The sequence below is a fragment of the Pogona vitticeps genome, chromosome ZW-PAR, assembly GCF_051106095.1.
Source record: "Pogona vitticeps strain Pit_001003342236 chromosome ZW-PAR, PviZW2.1, whole genome shotgun sequence".
NCBI lineage: Eukaryota > Metazoa > Chordata > Lepidosauria > Squamata > Agamidae > Pogona > Pogona vitticeps.
Window position 1 is genome coordinate 8,799,360 of NC_135800.1, and position 20,189 is coordinate 8,819,548.

Sequence of the window (20,189 nt, forward strand, 5' to 3'; positions counted from 1 at the left end):
CTGAATATTTTGCTCATGTTTTTTTGTGTGTGTGTGCTTTAGCTTTATGTCTGATCACACACAACTTTTTCTGGGTTGCATCATTATTAATATATTACAAGCATGTATCTTGGTGGAATACAATAATTTTTGCATATTCTAAGTCTTACGCAACAGTGAATGCTAACAAGATTTCTATTTTCGGACCTTACCACTGTTGTCCTATTTATGTCTTGGTATCTTTAATTCCTCATGTCACTTGCTTGTTGAAGCACATGTTCTTCTATATGATGGAATGCAAGGTTGCCATGGGTTGGCCTTCCTCGGATCATCTCCACCCCACTTTCCATGAATTGGGCACAGTTCTCTTGTTTCTCGGTTCTTGCTGAAAATCAAGGAATGATTATTGTTTTTCTTGGATCCTCACCACCTCTAGGTCACGGAAACGCGGACCGGCCCATTGGGCTGTAACAGTTATGACAATCTGGACTCTGTGAGTTCTGTCCTTCTGCAAAGCACTGAGAGCAAACTTCACCTTCAAGGTAAGGAAAAAGGGGCTGGTGCACATCCATTAAGAAGGTGGCCAAGGGTTGTCTGGACTGATGTTGCCTGATGTTCCTGATCCATCTCTCTTGCGACATCTCCATCACTTCCATATCATTAGTTATATCCATATCCCATTTTTCCTCGCTTGCTAATCAGAAGAGGGGCAGGATCTGTTCTTGACCATCCCAACTTCTTAACTGTTAGAACAGTACAACAATGGAGCCCATGACCTCAGGAAGTGATGAGCGCTTCATTGCTGGGGGCCTTCAAGAGAACATTGGACTACCATCTGTCAGATCTGCTCTGATGTGGATTCCTGCTGTGAGCAGGGGGTTGGACTAGATGACCTTATAGGTCCCTTCTAACACCATTATTCTTTAATTTGTCAAATAGACTCCAGTTGGCCTCCATGTCTCGTCTCTTTCCCTGTTATCCTCATCACAGCAACCCTGTGAGATCCTTCAAGCTTCAAGGATGTGACTGGATTGAGGTCAACCAGTGAGCTTCAGGGCCAAATCAGGATTTGAACCTGGATCTCCAGAGTCATGGTCCAGTACATTAACCACTACACTACAGTGACTCTGTTACTGAAAAATAAGAGGTCCTCACCTACAAAAGGGCTGTACTTGGGAGGAGTCTAGTGTCCTCACTGGAATCTTTCACAACCTTTCCCCATAATATTTCATAGCAGTAAATATGAGAGCAACTTCTTGGCCATAGTACAGTGGTGCCTCGCAAGACGATTGCCTCGGGAGACGAAAAACCCACAAGACCACTGTAATGCGCTCTACGTGGAGCTGCCTTTGAGGCTGCTGCGGAAACTACAGGTGGTGCAGAATGCGGTGGCCAGACTCCTCAGTGGTGTGAAAAGATACCAACACATTTCGCCCACTCTGGCCACATTGCATTGGCTGCCCATCCATTTCCGCATCGACTTCAAAGTGTTGACGCTTACTTATAAAGCCCTAAACGGCTTAGGGCCTCGATACTTAGCGGAACGCCTATTTCCACCAAGTTCTACCCGTGTCACTCGCGCGAGTCAGGAGGTGAGGCTGAGGAGCCTAACGCCGAGGGAGGCCCGGAAAGAAAATACAAGAAATCGGGCCTTCTCGGCGGTGGCTCCTCGCCTCTGGAATAACCTTCCCCCTGACATTCGCGCGACTCCCTCACTGGGTACTTTTCAAAAACAACTAAAAACTTTGATGTACCGGCAGGCCTTCCCGTTTATCAACTCCTGATCCCCCTTCCTTCTTCTTCCTTAGTTCTGTCCCATCTTGTCGTAACCTTTCCTTTGTATAATTATTTTAACTGTATTGTTCTTGTTTTATTGTTGTAAGCCGCCTAGAGTAATCTTAATTGATTAGATAGGCGGGATATAAATAAAATAAATAAATAATAAGACGATTGGTTTTAGCGATCCCTATGGTGCTTCGCAAGACGATTTTTTCTATGACCATGCTTTGTGAGACTTTTTTTTGAGGCCTAAGCTTCGCAAGACGAATAAATTTGTCTGATTTTTTTCGCAAGACAGCGATTTTCGTGGAACGAATTGAAATCGTCTTGCGAGGCACCACTGTACTGAAAAATACTGCAATCTAAATGTGTAACAAAATGGGATGACTGTCCAGAGTCCATGAGGTAGAAGCAGCATCATACGAAGAGATGAAACTTCCTTTCCATATAGCAGTGTCAGGATACCATTAAAATAGGTTGACCTTCAAGGCCAGCCCTACTGTTAGGCAGAAGAAGGCAACTGCCTCCTGTGAGTTGCGCACAGGGAAGCTATGCTGGTTTGCCTCCTGCATGCTCTTACCAATTTGAAGTGAGACTTTATTGCCATATTTATTGCTTTCCAATACATGGAATGCAAGAGAACCCATCCCATGTTCGAGCCCCAGGATGTCCATGTCGGAGGTCATCTTAGGGAAACCTCTACTTGAAGGACCTCTACTTAGAAGGACCTCTACTTGAAGCTGGTCAGATGAAAGAAGACCCAGCTACACGAACCTGTGGGGTGTCCTTCCAACAGTGATGGCCACCATCACCACCACCTCCTCCTCCTTCTGGCTCCATTTCTTTCAGGCTTTTGCCACTGAGGACAATGGAGGCTGATGAGGACGGAGCCTTGAAGACGTTGCTCTTTTCCCCAAACTGGCCTCCGAGTCACAGCGAGCAGCCATTTCCTGCCAGGGCTAGCTCATCAGATCAGAGGAGACAAAGAAGTCACGATCCATTACCTGCGGCCCTGTGAACAGTCCTTAATGAGGCCTTGCGAAGCAGCTGGGGAGGCAAAGACTTGAGCTAATTATTCTGAGATCTGTCTTCTAGGATGCAGAGAAGGGAGAGAAAAGACCGGGGTGTTGCTTTAAAGGTCACACGTCCATTATAAGAAGGCCTGTTTACTTCCCCAGATGAGTAACCTTCACTGCTCTTGAACACATCAGACAGTCCTGGTGAGACCACTGGTCTATCCTGCTTGCGAGAGGCAATCGGAACACTTTATGTCTTTCCTAGACCTGCTCCCTGAGATCTTGTAACCTGGGATGGGAATAAGGTGGCTTTTCTTTCATCCCATTATCACTCCAGAAGTGGCCACGCTGGCTAGGCACGTAAGAGTTCAACAGCCACTGGCTTCCCATAATGAGTTCTTAGATCTTGGACTAAGATCCATATTGTCTTATTCTTTGACACTGAGGTTTCTCTGAGATCCCAGACAATGGCCTTTCCTAACTCTACAGCCAAAATCTGTTGAAGAGATATGTTCGTCTTCTTAGAGAACAGAGATGGGACTGGAGGAAATTTCCTTGCTTCTAGAAAGCTAGTGTGTCCAGGTTAAGGACTCCCATCTGGCCTCTCCATGAAACCTCAGGAAGGTACCATATTTTTCCATGTACAAGACTATACTTTTGTCTAAAATCTTTAGACTAAAAATTGAAGGTCGTCTTATACACGGAAGTAAGGTGAGGAGTGAACAAAAAAGAAGTGGAGGGGAAAGCAGGGATCAAAGCGATCCTGCAGCTCTTTGATCCCTTTCCCCCTACACTAGCTAAGCCCCACTTATTTTTCTTAATTTTGGATTAGAAAAGTGTGTGTGTGGGTGTCTTATACATGGGGGCGTCTTATGCACGGAAAAATATGGTATATTTGAAGGGAGTAACTTGTTTTGGGCTCTTCATTAGAACACTGAGCTCATTCCCCACTAAAAGATGGTCTGTGTGCCTGTGTTGCCTGTGCACATGTATGTGTGAGAGAGAATCTGCTAAGAATATAGAGACATAGGGGGCTTTGTTACACTGAATCAGATTGCTGGTCTACCTACCCTGGCATTGTTGACACTGCTGGTAGTGGCCCTCCAGGAGAATCAGGATCTTTTCTTGACCTACCTGGAGATCTCCGGTGGTCTCCCATCCAAGTTCTAACCAGGCCTGACCCTCCTTAGCTTCTGAAATACGAAGAGAACTTTGTGTTCAGGATGACTTGATTAAAGAGCTAGGACGCTTACCTGATTGGAGTGGAAGCTGCCGGTGCCATTCCTTGAGTGACAGAAGAAAAAGACCATGGCCACCACCCTCCCTCCCTTCTCTGTCCCCCTGGCTTAGTCTTATTGATGGGATCTTTAGAGTTTATTCTTCCTGACAGCTCCATGGCTCCCCCATTGCTTAAGAATTAGGCCAGAGAAAAACTAGGTGATTCATAGCCATTGGGAAGGAAATTCTAATCTGGACTGGCAGCCAAGAAGGAAGTAGCCCCATGGGATTTATGTGTGCATTTCCAAGACACCGTTAACAATATTAAGATGGGAATGGTAACCATGTATTATGGCTTGTTCTCCACGTCTCAACCTCCTATTCAGAAGACCAGCCAGCTTCTAGTCTTCTAACTGGCTGGTTATACCCTTCTCTGATATGATTCAATCCTTCATCATGGTCAAAAAATTAGTTGCAGACATAAACATGGGCTGCGTCAGTTTGCCTCCCTAGCACAGTGGTGCCCAGCCTTGAGTCCCAAGGTCTTCTTGGACTAAGATTCCCAGAAGCCTTCACCAGTAGCTGTGCTGGCTAGGATTTCTGGGAGTTGTAGTCCCAACATCTGGGAAGCACTGCCTTAACAGAGAGGCTGGTGCCTTCTTGGTACCTTTACAGAGCGAGACTGATGAGATGGCAATGCTTTGTGTCATCTTCTTGGAGAAAAGGACAAAAGGTGGAGGAAGTGGGTGAATGGATATCACCTTGGGTGAATGACAGTGCTCACCCTTCACTGCTTTTCCTGGTCCTCCAAGAAACAGTTGAAAAGGATGAACTTCACAGCTTACAACATGATGATGGCATTGAGGAAGACCCTTTGGGGTCAGCTGTAGGGACAGGAAATCTTCCGTGATTCCCAACCTTGGGTCCCCAGATGTTCTTGGGCTACAACTCCCAGAAGCCTTCACCACTAGCTGCGCTGGCCAAGATTTCTGGGAGTTGTAGTCCAAGAACATCTGGGTTCCCCAAGGTTGGGAAACTCTGTATTCTAGCATGAACATGGGTCAGGGCCAGCTCTGCCATTAAAGAGAGTGAGACAAGTAGTGGCAGGTGATGCCCGATAGCAGAGCAGCCTGCAGCTGAAGGCCATGTGTCCCAAGGCTGGATCTATTCTCTTTTGGACTCTTAAGTAGGGTGAAAGGTCTACCACATGTCCAATTCTCAAGCAGAGATCAACACAAGTCAAGTTAGTTTCTGTAAATGGAAGGGATGGAAGGAGGGGACCTCAAGCAGCAGCTTGTCTTGGCCTGGCCCATGTGTGACCCCAGTTCCCCGTGAGCGACAAGATCTGAACTTCAGGAGGAGATCACAGCTGTCTTCTTCTCTCTGCCTGCCTCACCAGTCCCCACTCCCTGTGGATCCTTCCCCTTCCACCCCAATGAGCTGTCAACATCAGCTTAGCCCCGTCCCGAACTGTGATGCTAGAAACAGATGGGAGAGCAACCCACCCTCTTCCCCCCACGCTGCGTTTTGATGGAAGCGCCGAAGCTTTTGACTCTTCGTCTCTGAGTATCTGAAACCCCAGAACTCCGACGGCAAGGCCAGGCAAAACAGAAAGTAGGCTGAGGGTGGGGGGGTGGGGGGTGCGAGGACTTCCTCCTGAAGGATTCGCTTTCCGTGCTCCTCATGTGTGCTGAAAACCTGACCGACTCTGACAAGCAGAATGGATCAGGTACGAAGCAGCAGCTGTGAATTCCCCATGGGGCCGCAGGCGGTGTGATAGAAAGCTGCAGAGTTGAGTAGAAGCAAGGGATTACAGAAATATACTGAAGTGTGTGTGTGTGTGTGTGTGTGTGTGTATGTGTGAGGCTTGCCCACTGGAAGAAAAGAGATGGAGTCTCCTCTCGCTGACCTTGAAGAATACCGCTTTCTTGCTTCCTGCTCCTTGACCTATGATGTAAACAAAAGTGACAAAACTAGAGAAGATTTGTTCATTTCAGCATGTTGGTATCTATGCAAGCTAGAGAAGTCACTTTCTTGTTGATGTTCACCTTACAGTGCTGCAGAACGTGAGTTTATATGTTATTTAGTTGGCTCCTTTCGCTTCTCTCCACGGTATATGTTTCTTAACTGTACCCTATTTTGCATTTTGTCTCAAAACAAGCCCATGGAGTTCTTCTTAAGAGATAATCCTATCCCAATGAGCAAGAAGGTTGTTCAGATCAGTAATGTCCCATTCCATGAAATTACAGGGCCAAAAATACCCTCCTCCCAGGGGGCGGGGCCTTGTGAAGTCACAGGGGGTGGGTCACTCCATCACGGTTTTGAAACCATCCAACTAGCAGTTTTGAAGTAGTTGCTACGTAGCAGTTTTGGAACCATCTGGGGCCCTGTGAGCGCAGGACATACAGTGGTGCCTCACTTGACAATAATTCGTTCCATTGAAATCACTTCCTCGTCAAGCAAAACGAAAAAGCCCATTGAAACACATTGAAAACCCTTCAATGCGTTCCAATGGGCTAAATACCTCAGCGTCCAACAAAGATCCTTCGTAGGGGCAGCCATTTTTGGTGCCTGTAAAGTGAAGATTCCGACCTAAATCACAGCAGGGAGCCATTTTGCACAGCGGGCAGCCATTTTAGAGCCGCCGATCAGCTGTTTTAAAATCGTCGTCTAGCGAAAAATCAGTTCCCGAAGCAGGGAACCGATCATCGTTAAGTGATTTTTCCCTATTAGAACATTGTTTTGCAATCGCAAAAGCGATCGCAAAAACTTCATCGTCAAGCGGTTTCATCATTTAACGAGGTCATCATTAAGCGAGGCACCACTGTAATGAGAATTCTGCACCACCTTAAAACAAATATTATGTGTTCAATACATCTAGGAAGAACTTCACACTCAGCCCTAGGCACACCTCAGAATGGTCAGAGATGCTCCTCAGGTTTCAAAGCTCCCTCACAAAAATAAAACCAGACATTCTCCTACTCCAGTGGGAGACTAATCATGGGATTAGTTTCCAAGATAGGAGATCTGGAGAAGCAGAGCATTTCCCAAAGACGCTGGCTGCCTCCCTGAAGTTTAGCAGTCCTCATGAGTTCCTCAATGAGTTTCATGGATAGTCTGGCTACTACCTTTCTCCTTACTCATATTTCAGCACTCTGGGCCAATGGTTTCCACCCTAGATCTTCTGGTGGACTCTAATTCTCATCAGACTTGGCCTCTCTAGTGTGTGGTTCTGCATGAACAGTAGCTTCCGAACTGGAGACTCATGAACGGCACCCCCTGTTCTAGACTGTTCTTCAATCCTATGTCCTCCAGATGTTTTGGATTCTATATGACATCCAGAACTTCAGGCCAGCGATGAAGCCTTCAACAGCTCATAAAAAATATCCTGGAGAACGTGGAGAGGAAGTTAAGGTTGATAGGAAAGGGTTTATCTCCTTGCACTATCCAGAAATAGATATATCTTAGAGTGAACGGGAGGACACCAGTTCTTCACAGGTTCTGCTTGGGCTTTTTTGACCTTCCCCATCTCCTTCTCTTTCCTCCAGGTCTCCAAGCCATCTTCCCCCAGTACTTGCGAGAGAAGTTCGTGCAGTCGGCCCTGAGTTACATCATGTGCAATGGCGAGGGGGAATACATCTGCCGAGACAGTCAGTGCGGTTGCCAATGTGCCGAAGAATTCCCACAATGCAATTGTCCCATCACCGACATTCAGATCATGGAGTACACCTTGGCCAACATGGCCAAGTCTTGGACAGAGGCCTACAAAGATCTGGAGAACTCAGGTGATAGAAGGAGAACAGGAGTGTCTGTTTTCATAGAAAACCCATAGAGAGGTTCTTCATATCGCGCCAGCCATATCAGCTAACTTGTGATAGATGCCCCCATCTGTCCAATGATAGGGCTGTTCCTAGCTATGGTGCTTCTCAGTGCATCCAAATAATTGAGAAATACAGTGGTGCCTCGCTTAACGACAATAATCCATTCCAGGAAAATCGCCGTTAAGCGAAAACATTGTAAAGCAGAAAAAAACAACAATTGAAACACATTGAAACCCCTTAAATGCATTCCAATGGGGTCAAAACTCACAGTCCAGCAAAGATCCTCCATACAGCAGCCATTTTCGCTGCCTGTCTTGTGAGGAATCCGTCCCAGAAAACAGCGGGGAGCCATTTTAGTTACCCGGCGGCCATTTTGAAACCGCCTATCAGCTGTTTTAAAATCGTCGTTTTTGCGAAGAATCAGTTCCCGAAGCAGGGAACCGATCATCGCAAAGCGAAAAAAAACCCATTTAGACCTTCGCAATTGCGATCGCAAAAAGATTGTCGTTATGCGGTTTCGTCGTAATGCGGGGCAATCATAAAGCGAGGCACGACTGTAATTGAAAAGGGTTGGGTGCCTTGTCTACCTCCTGCCCTGCTCCCCTCACCCCAAAGTAAGTTTTATATGGCTTTAAGAGATGGTTATTTCTGTGTTTCTCAGATGAATTCAAATCTTTCATGAAGAGGCTGCCTAACAACCATTTCCTGACCATCGGGAGCATCCATCAACATTGGGGGAATGACTGGGATCTCCAGAACCGGTACAAGCTCTTGCAGAGCTCCATGGAGGCCCAGCGCCAGAAGATCCAGCGCACGGCCCGCAAGCTTTTCGGCCTCAGCATACGATGTCGGCACAATCCCAACCACCAGCTGCCTAGAGAAAGGTACTGGCCGTCTTTCTTCCGGCTTCTGTGTTTCATGCCTGAACGCTGGGCCAGCTCAGTGGGTTGGAGAACCTGGCAGCATAGTCAAAAAAACCAGGAATTCCAATACCCACTGTGCCTCCTCCAAGACACAGACTGGCCAAGCTCACCCATCGCCTGCGTGGCTGATGGGGCGAGACTTGGTCAAGGCACACTGGAGTCCCAGAGCGCCCCCTGAAGTTGAAATCGGTCACCCACTTTTCAGGATTTTTATGGCTAGAAAACCCTGGGATGGGTGACCAGAAGTTGGAGTCAACTGGATGACACACCGTTCTTAATTCTAAGTGTCTTGGTGGTGATCATGGGCGTTAAGGCATTTCGTCATTTGTTAATTTGATACACGTTATCTAGCCTAGATGGCTGCAGTTTCTGGCTCGTTAGTCAGTGGTCGTTCCCGGTACTTAATGAGGTGGTGGGGGTTGGACACGAGAACGTAATGCAAGCTTGGGGAAGTGACTCTTTTTTTGAAGTATCACTTACAGTATTTTCTAGGCACCGTGGCTAGTGGACATGATTTTTTTCATGGATTATTTTTAAAATAAAAAATGCAGCAAAATGCACATGGAGGAACTCATGCAATCTCACCTAGTGTTAGCAAACGTTTGCCATTTTTTTCATTCTTTCCTGTGAAGATAAAATAAGTGAACCCACTCATTTCCCTTTAGTCCCGGATTGTGGCTCTAATCCTCCCACTAGTTCTGTAGGTGAGGTTGGATACCCCTATCAGCAATATATTGGTATGAGCTTCTTGCTGTTGCGATGTACCATCTTTGCGAGGGGCTTGGTCTTGAATTAGTCTGGAATTGGCAAGACCCCTTAGCTTTACAAAAGACCTGCTCTGGAAATAGAGGAAGATTATTAAAACTGGTTTGTTAACTTCAGTTAACCCAGTTGCTTGGCATTTTTGCATGCTCTTGGGTAGTTTAGCTGTCACATCGATTGCCGGACGTCAGAATTGACCACTCCATCCAATACACAAATTAGTCTCATCTGAGTCTTTTCCAGTTCATTTGATGCACAAAAGAATTTTCTGAAAGACCCTAATGCTATGATTGAGTTTATTTTTTCCCCAAGTACTTGAGTGTTCAGCTGTTGAGGATTTAGAATGTGGATTTTTGAAGGGGGGGGGGGAAATGAAATTATTGCATTTCAAGGCGATTTATTTTTATTCTTCCTTTTGAAAATTCTGGTGCTTGCTTTCCGAGGTGTGCTCTGTTTGAGACGTGATTAAGTCGCTCTAAACGTGTTTGCAGCCAAAACGGAAAGAATATGAGATGCTGCTGAGAAGTGGTTAGCAGTAAAAATCAAGACAGCATTATTTTCGATTCATCTGGGGTGGAAAAAAAGCAGTAGAAGAGGTACCTACCTTTCTCTCCAGCCAAGCGTGACCCCTTTCGAAAGCTTTTAGATAAATATGCCTTTAACATTTCATTTCTATTTGGGGAAGGGGGAGAAGAGGAGTGGGGTAGGGGAAAAAAAATAAACCCAGCCAATGAGGCAAAAAGGGCGTTTCCAACGAGTGCTATCAAATCTGGAGAAGATGGGACAAAATGTAGGGTGGCAGCTGAGTTTTTAAATGAGTGATGTGCCTGATCTGTTTAAGTCAACACCACCAGGCGTATTAGCATTTCCCCCTCCTGCTTGTCATTCTGCATTTTTCACAAAGCCGGTGGAGGAGGGGATTGGCTGGGGAAAGAGAGAGAGAGAGAGAGAGAGAGAGATGTTACTTTGACCTATAAAAGCTGTATTGACTGCAATTCTGCAGTTTTCAGAGAAAGACCCTCTTGGAGGGGAGCATGAACAAGACCAGAGGCTGGCTGAATATCTCAGGGAGCTAGGCATCCAGATGAAGTGTCTGGATGGGGGTTCGATTCCCCTCTATGCCTCCAGGAAGAAGAACCAACCTCTCCCCCCTCAATAATTAAGATGTGCCTGCATTGTATCGGAAGCTGATTTCAACCAAGTTGGACCCGTGGTGTATCTAACCAGTTTGCATGATTGTGTTGTAAACTGCCCAGAGAGTTATCTAGCACAAAGGGGTGGTATATAAGTCAAAAGAATGAAAACATCATCCTTATCATCGTCATCGTCATCTTAGAACTGCAGAGCTGGAATCATTGAGTCCAGAAGCTGTCAAGGAGGCCCTGGGGGGAATCAAACTCCGAACCTCTGGCTCTACAGCCAGAGACCTCAGCCTCTGAATGATCAAGGTTCAGCACCATGGACAGGTCCTTTAAACTTCATGCTAAAATCTGTAATGGATTCACCACTCCCTGTCAGACTGGTGGCACCAGACGGCAACTGGGTCAGTCCTTTGGAGCATTCTGAACTTCTTAACAAATTGTAACTAAAAGCATCTCTTTTAGCTACTTTTGAATAATTACCAAATAAAGAGTTACTTTTCAATCATGGCTGAAACCCAGTATCAAATGGTATGTAGGTTAGATCCATTGAATCACTGGCGCTCTGCGGAGTCAGCTTAGTTTCTGGTGAGTGGGACTTCTCTAGTGGTGACTTACTCCTGGATTTCAGTCTCCGGATATGCTGTAACTAAAAGGGTACATTTCTTCTTTATTTGGCCCTTCCAACTGTAACTGCCGTGAACTACTCTTTACTTGTGACTTCCTACACTCTGGAAATAAGTTCTAACAGACAGCCACAGATCCACCATGATCTTCCCTACTGGAACACCCACCCTCTGTGCCCTCACAAAAACCCACACACGCACCCATGCACAAAACAAGACCTCTAAGTTGGAGCCTGACTGGGACAATCTGTTCTGTATGAAAGCCCCGACCGAGACAGTAGCATTTAATATGTGCCAACGGCTTTGAAAACGATGGAGTGGTTCTTATTAACAGCAGGGGACTTTCTGTCCCATTCACCAAGGTGTAATAGAAATAGCATGTTCTATATTCAATTATAGCCAAAAGGAACAGGGCTGACACTCGGCTGCCCTTCCGGAAATGAATCAGAATATGACCAAATGCCTAAAGCTGCATTCAAGCAATGTGAAAAGCTCAAGAAGGTCCAGCTCCTTCCTTCCTTTCTTTTTTTTTAAGGCTCTTTTTTCCCCCCTCAATTTCTCTCTTGCTCCCTGTCTCTTGGCCAATCGCACAGAAGCACACCCCCCACACCCTTCTCGGTATCTTTTGCTTTTGCATTTAATTATAAAGTAAAATAAAAGGTGACTCAAACATTAATGGGAAGCCAAAAGTTAGGTTCCCCGCCCCCACTGAACTGTTTCTCGAAATTCTGAATGGTGAGTGCTGTATTGTTGGCTGGAGGGCCAACATGGATTTTAAGGCTACAATTTGTAGGATGCAACCATGGTTGGAGTTTTGTTGTGGTTTGTTTGTTTTTAAATGTGAGAAGGCAAAGGTGGCCAATACAAATGGATGTGATGCCGGCACAACCTGTTGACCGAGCAAATTTTCACAATGATTGGAAAGGAAATCTTTTGCTGAAATAGCATTGTATTGTATATTAAATAGAAGAATAATCATGTGCAGTCATGTGCAGGGTTTTCCAGGTAGAGAGAGAGAGAGAGAGAGAGAGAGAGAGAGAGAGAGAGAGAGAACATGGAAAAAGGGGGAGGGGAACAAAAAATTTTTTTGCATGCATTACCATAACTGGTCACTAGATGGCACAAGAGATCATGTTATGATCCTACTGTGATCACTCATAACATGGTCTCTGACGCACTCTAATGGCTGGTTCTAGTACTACACGTGAAATTAATTTTTTGGATTTTTTTCTTTTAATACTTTTAATATTCTCAGACTGTGGATAAGTGAAACTGTAAGGACTAATCCTGCATATATGGGGACTTTACTGTATTCAGAAATGATTTCCTATTACATTCTTCTGTGGGCTCCCTGGGGTCACTGTACAGCTTGCCCAAGGCTACACAGGCTGGCTCTTCTCCCAGGAGGCCCAGTGGGGGAATCGAACACCCAGCCTCTGGCTCTGCAGCCAGAGACCTAACTCACTGAGCTATCCAGCCAGCTATGTTAAATATAGCCATGTACTTATACCTGCACAACATTCTTCACCCTGTTTGTGGGCAGATCATTTCACTGAAGTTCTCCAGGAGATGGAGAAGCTGTTCACAGTTAGCAGAAGTTTTAGCACTGCCTCCTTCCTTTATTCTCAGGGTTTAGATTTTTTTTTTAAATCTATGCTGCTACCTCAAATGGTAGGGATATGCCATTCAAAATTTTTAACTACAAATCCCATAATTTTCCATCTTGGGGGGTTTTCCTACAAACACTTAAATGTGGCTCACCTGGAGAAAAGGCCTAAGGTGAAAGGCTTTGTGGCCTAGCCTAGGCCGAGCTCCACCCAAGCTTCCTGTCTAGAAAGGAAGTTGCCCCAGTGCTCGCTGGAAGATTCCTTTTTGTGTGTGTGTGAAATGGTTCTCTTTGCCTTCTTCAAAGTATGCAGTGATAAAACTCTCCTTGGCAAAGACTGGAATGTATTGGTTGTTGTGGGTTTTTGGGCTCTTTGGCCGTGTTCTGAAGGTTGCTCTTCCTGACGTTTCGCCAGTCTCTGTGGCCATGGGCATCTTCAGAGGACAGCACTCTGTGCTCTGGTGTAGTTGGCTTGGGAGTGGAGTATTTAATGTATTCTTTTTTTATACTGCTTTGCTGCTGAGCTAGTTTTCTTGCAGATGGTGGTTTCTGCTTCCTTGTCCCACCTGCATTCTTTTCACCCTTCCCAAGTTCCTTGGTTTCTTTCTGAGTCACAGGAGAGGAAGAGAATGATGAGAGACAACCCATTTCCAAACAAGTGAGACATGCGCTAAGTAGCTCTTTCTCATTCCCAGAACTCCTCCAAGCACTTAACTGCAGCTTTGTTTCACTTTTTACACCTATTTTCACATTGCTGATCCCTTCCTTCTTTCCTCCCTCCCTCATCAGCTCCTCCCTCCCTCCCTCCCTCCCTCCCTTCCATCCATCATCTGCTCCTTCCTTCCTTCCTTCCTTCCTTCCTTCCTTCCTTCCTTCCTTCCTTCCTTCCTTCCTTCCTTCCTTCCTTCCTTCCTTCCTTCCTTCCTTCCTTCCTTCCTTCCTTCCTTCCTTCCTTCCTTCCTTCCTTCCATCCATCCATCCATCCATCCATCCATCCATCCATCCATCATCAGCTCCTTCCTTCCTTCCTTCCTTCCTTCCTTCCTTCCTTCCTTCCTTCCTTCCTTCCTTCCTTCCTTCCTTCCTTCCTTCCTTCCTTCCTTCCTTCCTTCCTTCCTTCCTTCCTTCCTTCCTTCCTTCCTTCCTTCCTTCCTTCCTCCCTCCCTCCTTCCTTCCTTCCTTCCTTCCTCCCTCCCTCCCTCCCTCCCTCCCTCCCTCCCTCCCTCCCTCCCTCCCTTCCTTCCTTCCTTCCTTCCATCCATCCATCCATCCATCCATCCATCCATCATCAGCTCCTTCCTTCCTTCCTTCCTTCCTTCCTTCCTTCCTTCCTTCCTTCCTTCCTTCCTTCCTTCCTTCCTTCCTTCCTTCCTTCCTTCCTTCCTTCCATCCATCCATCCATCCATCCATCCATCCATCCATCCATCCATCCATCCATCCATCCATCCATCATCAGCTCCTTCCTTCCTTCCTTCCTTCCTTCCTTCCTTCCTTCCTTCCTTCCTTCCTTCCTTCCTTCCTTCCTTCCTTCCTTCCTTCCTTCCTTCCTTCCTTCCTTCCTTCCTTCCATCCATCCATCCATCCATCCATCCATCCATCCATCCATCCATCCATCCATCCATCCATCCATCCATCCATCCATCCATCCATCCATCCATCCATCCATCATCAGCTCCTTCCTTCCTTCCTTCCTTCCTTCCTTCCTTCCTTCCTTCCTTCCTTCCTTCCTTCCTTCCTTCCTTCCTTCCTTCCTTCCTTCCTTCCTTCCTTCCATCCATCCATCCATCCATCCATCCATCATCAGCTCCTTCCTTCCTTCCTTCCTTCCTTCCTTCCTTCCTTCCTTCCTTCCTTCCTTCCTTCCTTCCTTCCTTCCTTCCTTCCTTCCTTCCATCCATCCATCCATCCATCCATCATCAGCTCCTTCCTTCCTTCCTTCCTTCCTTCCTTCCTTCCTTCCTTCCTTCCTTCCTTCCTTCCTTCCTTCCTTCCTTCCTTCCTTCCTTCCTTCCTTCCTTCCTTCCTTCCTTCCTTCCTTCCTCCCTTCCTTCCCAGCTCTAGTTCCTCCCTGCCCCCTTCCATTTTTCCATCAGCGACTTTGTCCATTACAGAGGACCAGCTTTCCTCCACTTCTGTTTTCTAGATTTCTTTATTAACCCCATTTACATTTTGACATGTCCCCCGTCTCCCCCATCCCTCCATCTTCCCGTCTCTCTCCCTGCCGCCTTCCTCTCTGCCTCTCTTCCTTCACCTTGTTCCTTCATGCTATTGTGTCATTTTTAATTCTGCCTTTGATCCAGCGCACAACCTAATGATTATTCTGAGGTCAAGCCAGACAGGTGCCGTGCATTTCACTAATCCGGCTCCGGGAGCCTCTTGTCTGCAATCCATCCTCCCGTCTACGGGAACAGCATCCTAATGTCTCATTAGCAGCCACCATCGCTGCAGAGACGCTGAGTGTTATCTTCTTGTGGGAAACAGCTATGGCGTTCCTGCATGAAGGGGAAGACAGAGCTTTGGGAAGTTTCAATGGAAGCAAGATACATCAAAGAGTTCCTGGAATGCTGTTGATGCGCCATAAGGGGATTCTAGGTCTTGATTGGTTTCTTTTGCAATGATGTTAACTGCATCCTGGTTAACGAAGTGTGAATTAGGCGCATTAGCATTAAAAAGTGAACCCGGGAGAATGTCAGGGGACTCTTTTAATCCTCATCGACCAAGATTTTTTAAAAAAGCTACCTTTTGGAGTGAATTGTGGGGCATTATCTGAGAATCCCAATGCACGGAGAGTTTGCAGTAGAGTTGAGTCAAGGATTTGAGAAGGTGACCTGAGAAGAACTTGTAAAAACCAAGAATAATGTGAAGCTTATACAATCTAGAATGCTTTGGTTGTTGTTGTTTAGTTGTTAAGTCGTGTCCGACTCTTCGTGACCCCATGGAACAGAGCACGCCAGGCCCTCCTGTCTTCCACTGCCTCCCGGAGTTGGGTCACCAGAAAGAAAAAGCACAGGTTGTGACAGCTGATCATTTGAGGAGAAAGGAATAGTTGCTATTGGCTGAAGAGCCATCATGACTTGATTAGGTGGAGGTGCTGCATCCAACTTCTGATAGAAGAAGAACAAGAATGGGTGGGCTTAGAGGATAGCTCGGCATCTGGCTACAGAGCCAGAGGTTGGGTGCCCGATTCCCCACTGGTGCCTCCTGGACAGGGGCTGGACTCCATGATCTGTAGGGTCCCTTGCAGCTGTGCAGTGCTGAGATGAGGATGAGGATGAAGTGCATTTAGAGTTGGGGATCCCGTTATGCTTAGCATGTTTGATGTCCATTTCTCATATTTCCTGAATCCTCAGAGAATTGGATTGTCCCTCTCTTCCTGAAATCTGAACCACCTAGAGATAACCATACTTCTGCATCTCAGCATCTTTGGTTGCTCAAAAATGGGCAGGAGACATTTGGGTCCCCATAATGCTATTTGAACCTAACAAGAACGATAAGTAAGTACGCCAGGGGTAGAAAGAAATCCCAGCTAATTTTTTAGTTGACTCTGTCAAAGAAACGATGGCCTTGTGTTTGCAAGGCTTGGGCAGGACTGTGGATGACAGGAGCTTGGAAGGGGTCCGTAAGGCCATCAAGTCCAACCCCCTGCTCGACGCAGGAATCCGAATCAAAGCAGGTCTGGCAGAGAGTGGTTCAATTTTCTCTTGAGTGCCTCCAGCATTGGAGCGCTCACCATCTCCTCCTGAGGTCATTAGTTCCATTGTTGAACTATTCTAACAGTTAGGAAGTGTTTTTTTCCTGATATTCGACCAAAATCTGGCTTCCTATAACTTGAGCCCATCATTGCCCGTCCTTTCATAGGGTTGCTGTGACTCGGGGATCGACTTGATGGCACACGATGTAAGACTTTTATTTGGCTATAAAGGGCAAGTGGGGGCTGGAATCATTCTTCATGAGATTCCAGGGAACTGCTTCATACCACTTCCCAATCTGAAGTCCTGTTTTGTTTCTCCTGCAACAGAAAGGGGATTCTGAGGACTCAGGAGGTCCCTTCTTGGCATGTGAAAGAGCGATTTGGATTGGTTTGGCCATCAAGCTGAACATCAGGGATGATAAATAGGTCAATCCATTTCTGAGCTCTTAAAATAGGAGTCAAAGAAGGTCTTATACCTCACCTTACTTCCCATGTGGTCTTCGCCAGTGATCTACTCTGTAGTCATTTCCTGATCAGATCTGATGATTTCTGCTCTCTTGTTTTCAGGACAATACAGCAATGGCTGTCCCGAGTCCAGTCTCTCCTCTACTGCAACGAAAATGGGTTCTGGGGCACCTTTCTGGAAAGCCAGCGGAGCTGCGTCTGCCACGGAAGCACCAGCCTATGCCAGCGTCCCATCCCCTGTATCATCGGCGGCAACAACAGTTGTGCCATGTGCAGCTTGGCCAACATCTCCCTCTGCGGCTCCTGCAACAAGGGCTATCGCCTCTCGCGGGGCCGCTGCGAGCCACAGAATGTGGACTCAGAGCGCAGCGAGCAGTTCATCAGCTTCGAGACCGATCTGGACTTCCAGGACCTGGAGCTGAAGTACCTCCTACAGAAGATGGATTCCCGGCTGTACGTGCACACTACGTTCATCAGCAACGAGATCCGCCTGGACACCTTCTTTGACCCCAGGTGGCGCAAGCGCATGTCCCTCACCTTGAAGAGCAACAAGAACCGGATGGACTTCATCCACATGGTGATCGGCATCTCCATGCGCATCTGCCAGATGCGCAACAGCAGCCTGGATCCCATGTTCTTTGTCTACGTCAACCCTTTCAGCGGGAGCCATTCGGAGGGATGGAACATGCCTTTCGGAGAGTACGGCTACCCCCGCTGGGAGAAAATCCGCCTGCAGAACAGTCAGTGTTATAACTGGACCCTCCTGCTAGGGAACCGGTGGAAAACTTTTTTTGAGACCGTCCATATCTACCTACGCAGCCGGACTCGGCTCCCTTCCTTGATGCGCAACGAGACCGGTCAAGGGCCTGTGGATCTGTCCGACCCCAACAAACGGCAGTTCTACATCAAGATCTCAGACATTCAGGTGTTTGGCTACAGCTTGCGCTTCAATGCTGACCTGCTGCGCAGTGCGGTGCAGCAGGTCAACCAGTCTTACACGCAAGGCGGTCAGTTTTACTCTTCCTCCTCCGTAATGTTGCTGTTGCTGGATATACGGGATCGGATCAACAGACTGGCGCCGCCAGTTGCCCCGGGAAAGCCCCAGCTCGATCTGTTCTCTTGTATGCTGAAGCACCGCCTGAAACTGACCAACAGCGAAATTATCCGCGTCAATCACGCGCTCGATCTGTATAACACCGAAATCCTCAAACAATCTGATCAGATGACAGCCAAACTCTGCTAACCCAGACTTTGCATACTGATGTACTACTAGACTCACCTTTGTGCTGTAAAAAACAAAACAAAAATAAACCCACACAGACACAAACACGCAGACACAACATTACAAAAAAAGGAAGATGGAAGAAAGAGATTTTTAAAAAATGAACAAAAGATTTGTAAAATGTAATTAATATACAAAGGAGAGGGAGGGGGAGAGAGGAGGGCCTTTGTTGGTTGGGAAATGCAAAGAAAATCCGTTGAGCCACCATGTGAAACCGCTGGGCAAGTTGTGTTGTTCCTAGAACTGTAAAATGGGAGCAAAGTTTTGGGACATCGCTTCATAGGATCCAGAGACAGCAAAGATGGGTGGGGATGGGGTAATAAGAAAGATGCCGAAATGGGTTTTTTTGAGATTTCCTGTATTTAATTATAAAGATTTCAGCTATGCAGGTGCCAAAAAAAGAGAAGAAGTAAAAGAGAGAGGAAGGAATTGAGTGAGAAAGAGAGAATTCCGTGTACAGGTACAAAGTGTTGCCATTTCTCCACGTGGGAGCTAATGGCCAAAGATAAAAGATATTTCTTTTGTGAGGTGTCGAGCAGCTTTATTCTGAGTCCGTCCACACACTTTGGGATGAATTGTGGTCATCAAGATGAATGTTCTTAGCATTCAAGGTGCCCAATCTCTTAATGATCCGCCATAGAGTATGGATTCACTTGGCTCATAATGGAGTACAGTGGTGCCTCACTTAACGATTGCCTTGCTTAACGAGGAAATCACTTGACAATTAGGTTTTTTGTGATCACAAAAGCGATCGCAAAACGATGGTTTAAATGGGAAAAATCTGCTTCACAATGATTGGTTCCCTGCCTCAGGAACCGATTTTTGCATTACGACGATCTAAAAACAGCAGATTGTCGGGTTTCAAAATGGCTGCCGGGTGTACAAGATGCCCCCCTGCTGTTTTCTAGGACAGATTCCTCAATTTACAAGCACCGAAAATGGCCGCCCCTATGGAGGATCTTCGCTGGATGGTGAGTTTTCAGCCCATTGGAACGCATTGAATGGGTTTCACTTTATGATGTTTTCACTCTACAATGATTTCACTGGAACGAATTAACATCGTCAAGTGAGGCACCACTGTATCATTTTCTGAAGCTATTCTTCTGCAACAAGGGTGAAGGCCCCCTTTCATCCCAAGTTCCATTTGCAAGAGGTTCTTGGGGGAGCCCTTTCAAGTTTTGAGTAGCCTTTCCAGTATGCAATGGATGGAGGCTGCATAGAATGTGTCGGAGAAAGAGCTGTGTGAATCTGGGCAAAGTGGTGTCAAACTAGAACAGAAACATCCATGGTGCTAAGTGGAAGTTATGGCCATTCACCAGCGATCCCAGCAGAGGAAGCCCAAAACTTCTGGAGGGCAAAGAATGGGAGCAGGTGAGTTAGAGTGGATTGGACCAAAATTTTTGATCACTTTACAGTGGTGCCTCGCTTAACGAGCGCACCATTTAACGACGAATCCGCATAGCGACATTGCAATTGTGATCGCAAAAGCGATCGCATTGCGATGTTTAGATAGGGAAAAATTGCTTTGCAACGATCGGTAAGCGTTTCACTTACCGATTTTCGCATAGCGATTTTTTAAAAACAGCTGATCGGCGGTTCCAAAATGGCCGCCGGACGCCCAAATGGCTGCGCGCAGTGTTTTTGTGCCCTGCCCTCGCTTACCGAGGGCGCGAAAATGGTGGCGCTATGGGGAAACTTCGCACAACGGTGAGTTTAGGAGCCATAGGAACACATTAAACTAAGTTTAATGCGTTTCTATGGCATTTTCGGTTCCATATAGCAATGTTTCCCCATAGCTATGGTTAATCCAGAACGGATTAACCTCGCTATGCAGGGCACCACTGTATTTCTAGTTAGTATGCTTTCTGTTCCATTCTCACAT

At 46.6% G+C, this 20,189-nt stretch overlaps 1 protein-coding gene across 1 annotated transcript in view; it reads left to right on the top strand.

Moving 5' to 3' along the window:
• Positions 1-18,834, top strand: part of BRINP1 (BMP/retinoic acid inducible neural specific 1) — an 86,071-nt gene extending 67,237 nt beyond the window's left edge. Inside the window, exons 5-8 of the mRNA XM_020811503.3 lie at positions 416-521; positions 7,541-7,777; positions 8,475-8,697; positions 17,128-18,834. Coding sequence (XP_020667162.3) covers positions 416-521; positions 7,541-7,777; positions 8,475-8,697; positions 17,128-18,268 — 1,707 coding nt within the window. The 3' untranslated portion in view covers positions 18,269-18,834. The remainder of the gene's footprint in view (positions 1-415; positions 522-7,540; positions 7,778-8,474; positions 8,698-17,127) is intronic.
• The last annotated feature ends 1,355 nt before the right edge of the window (positions 18,835-20,189 follow it).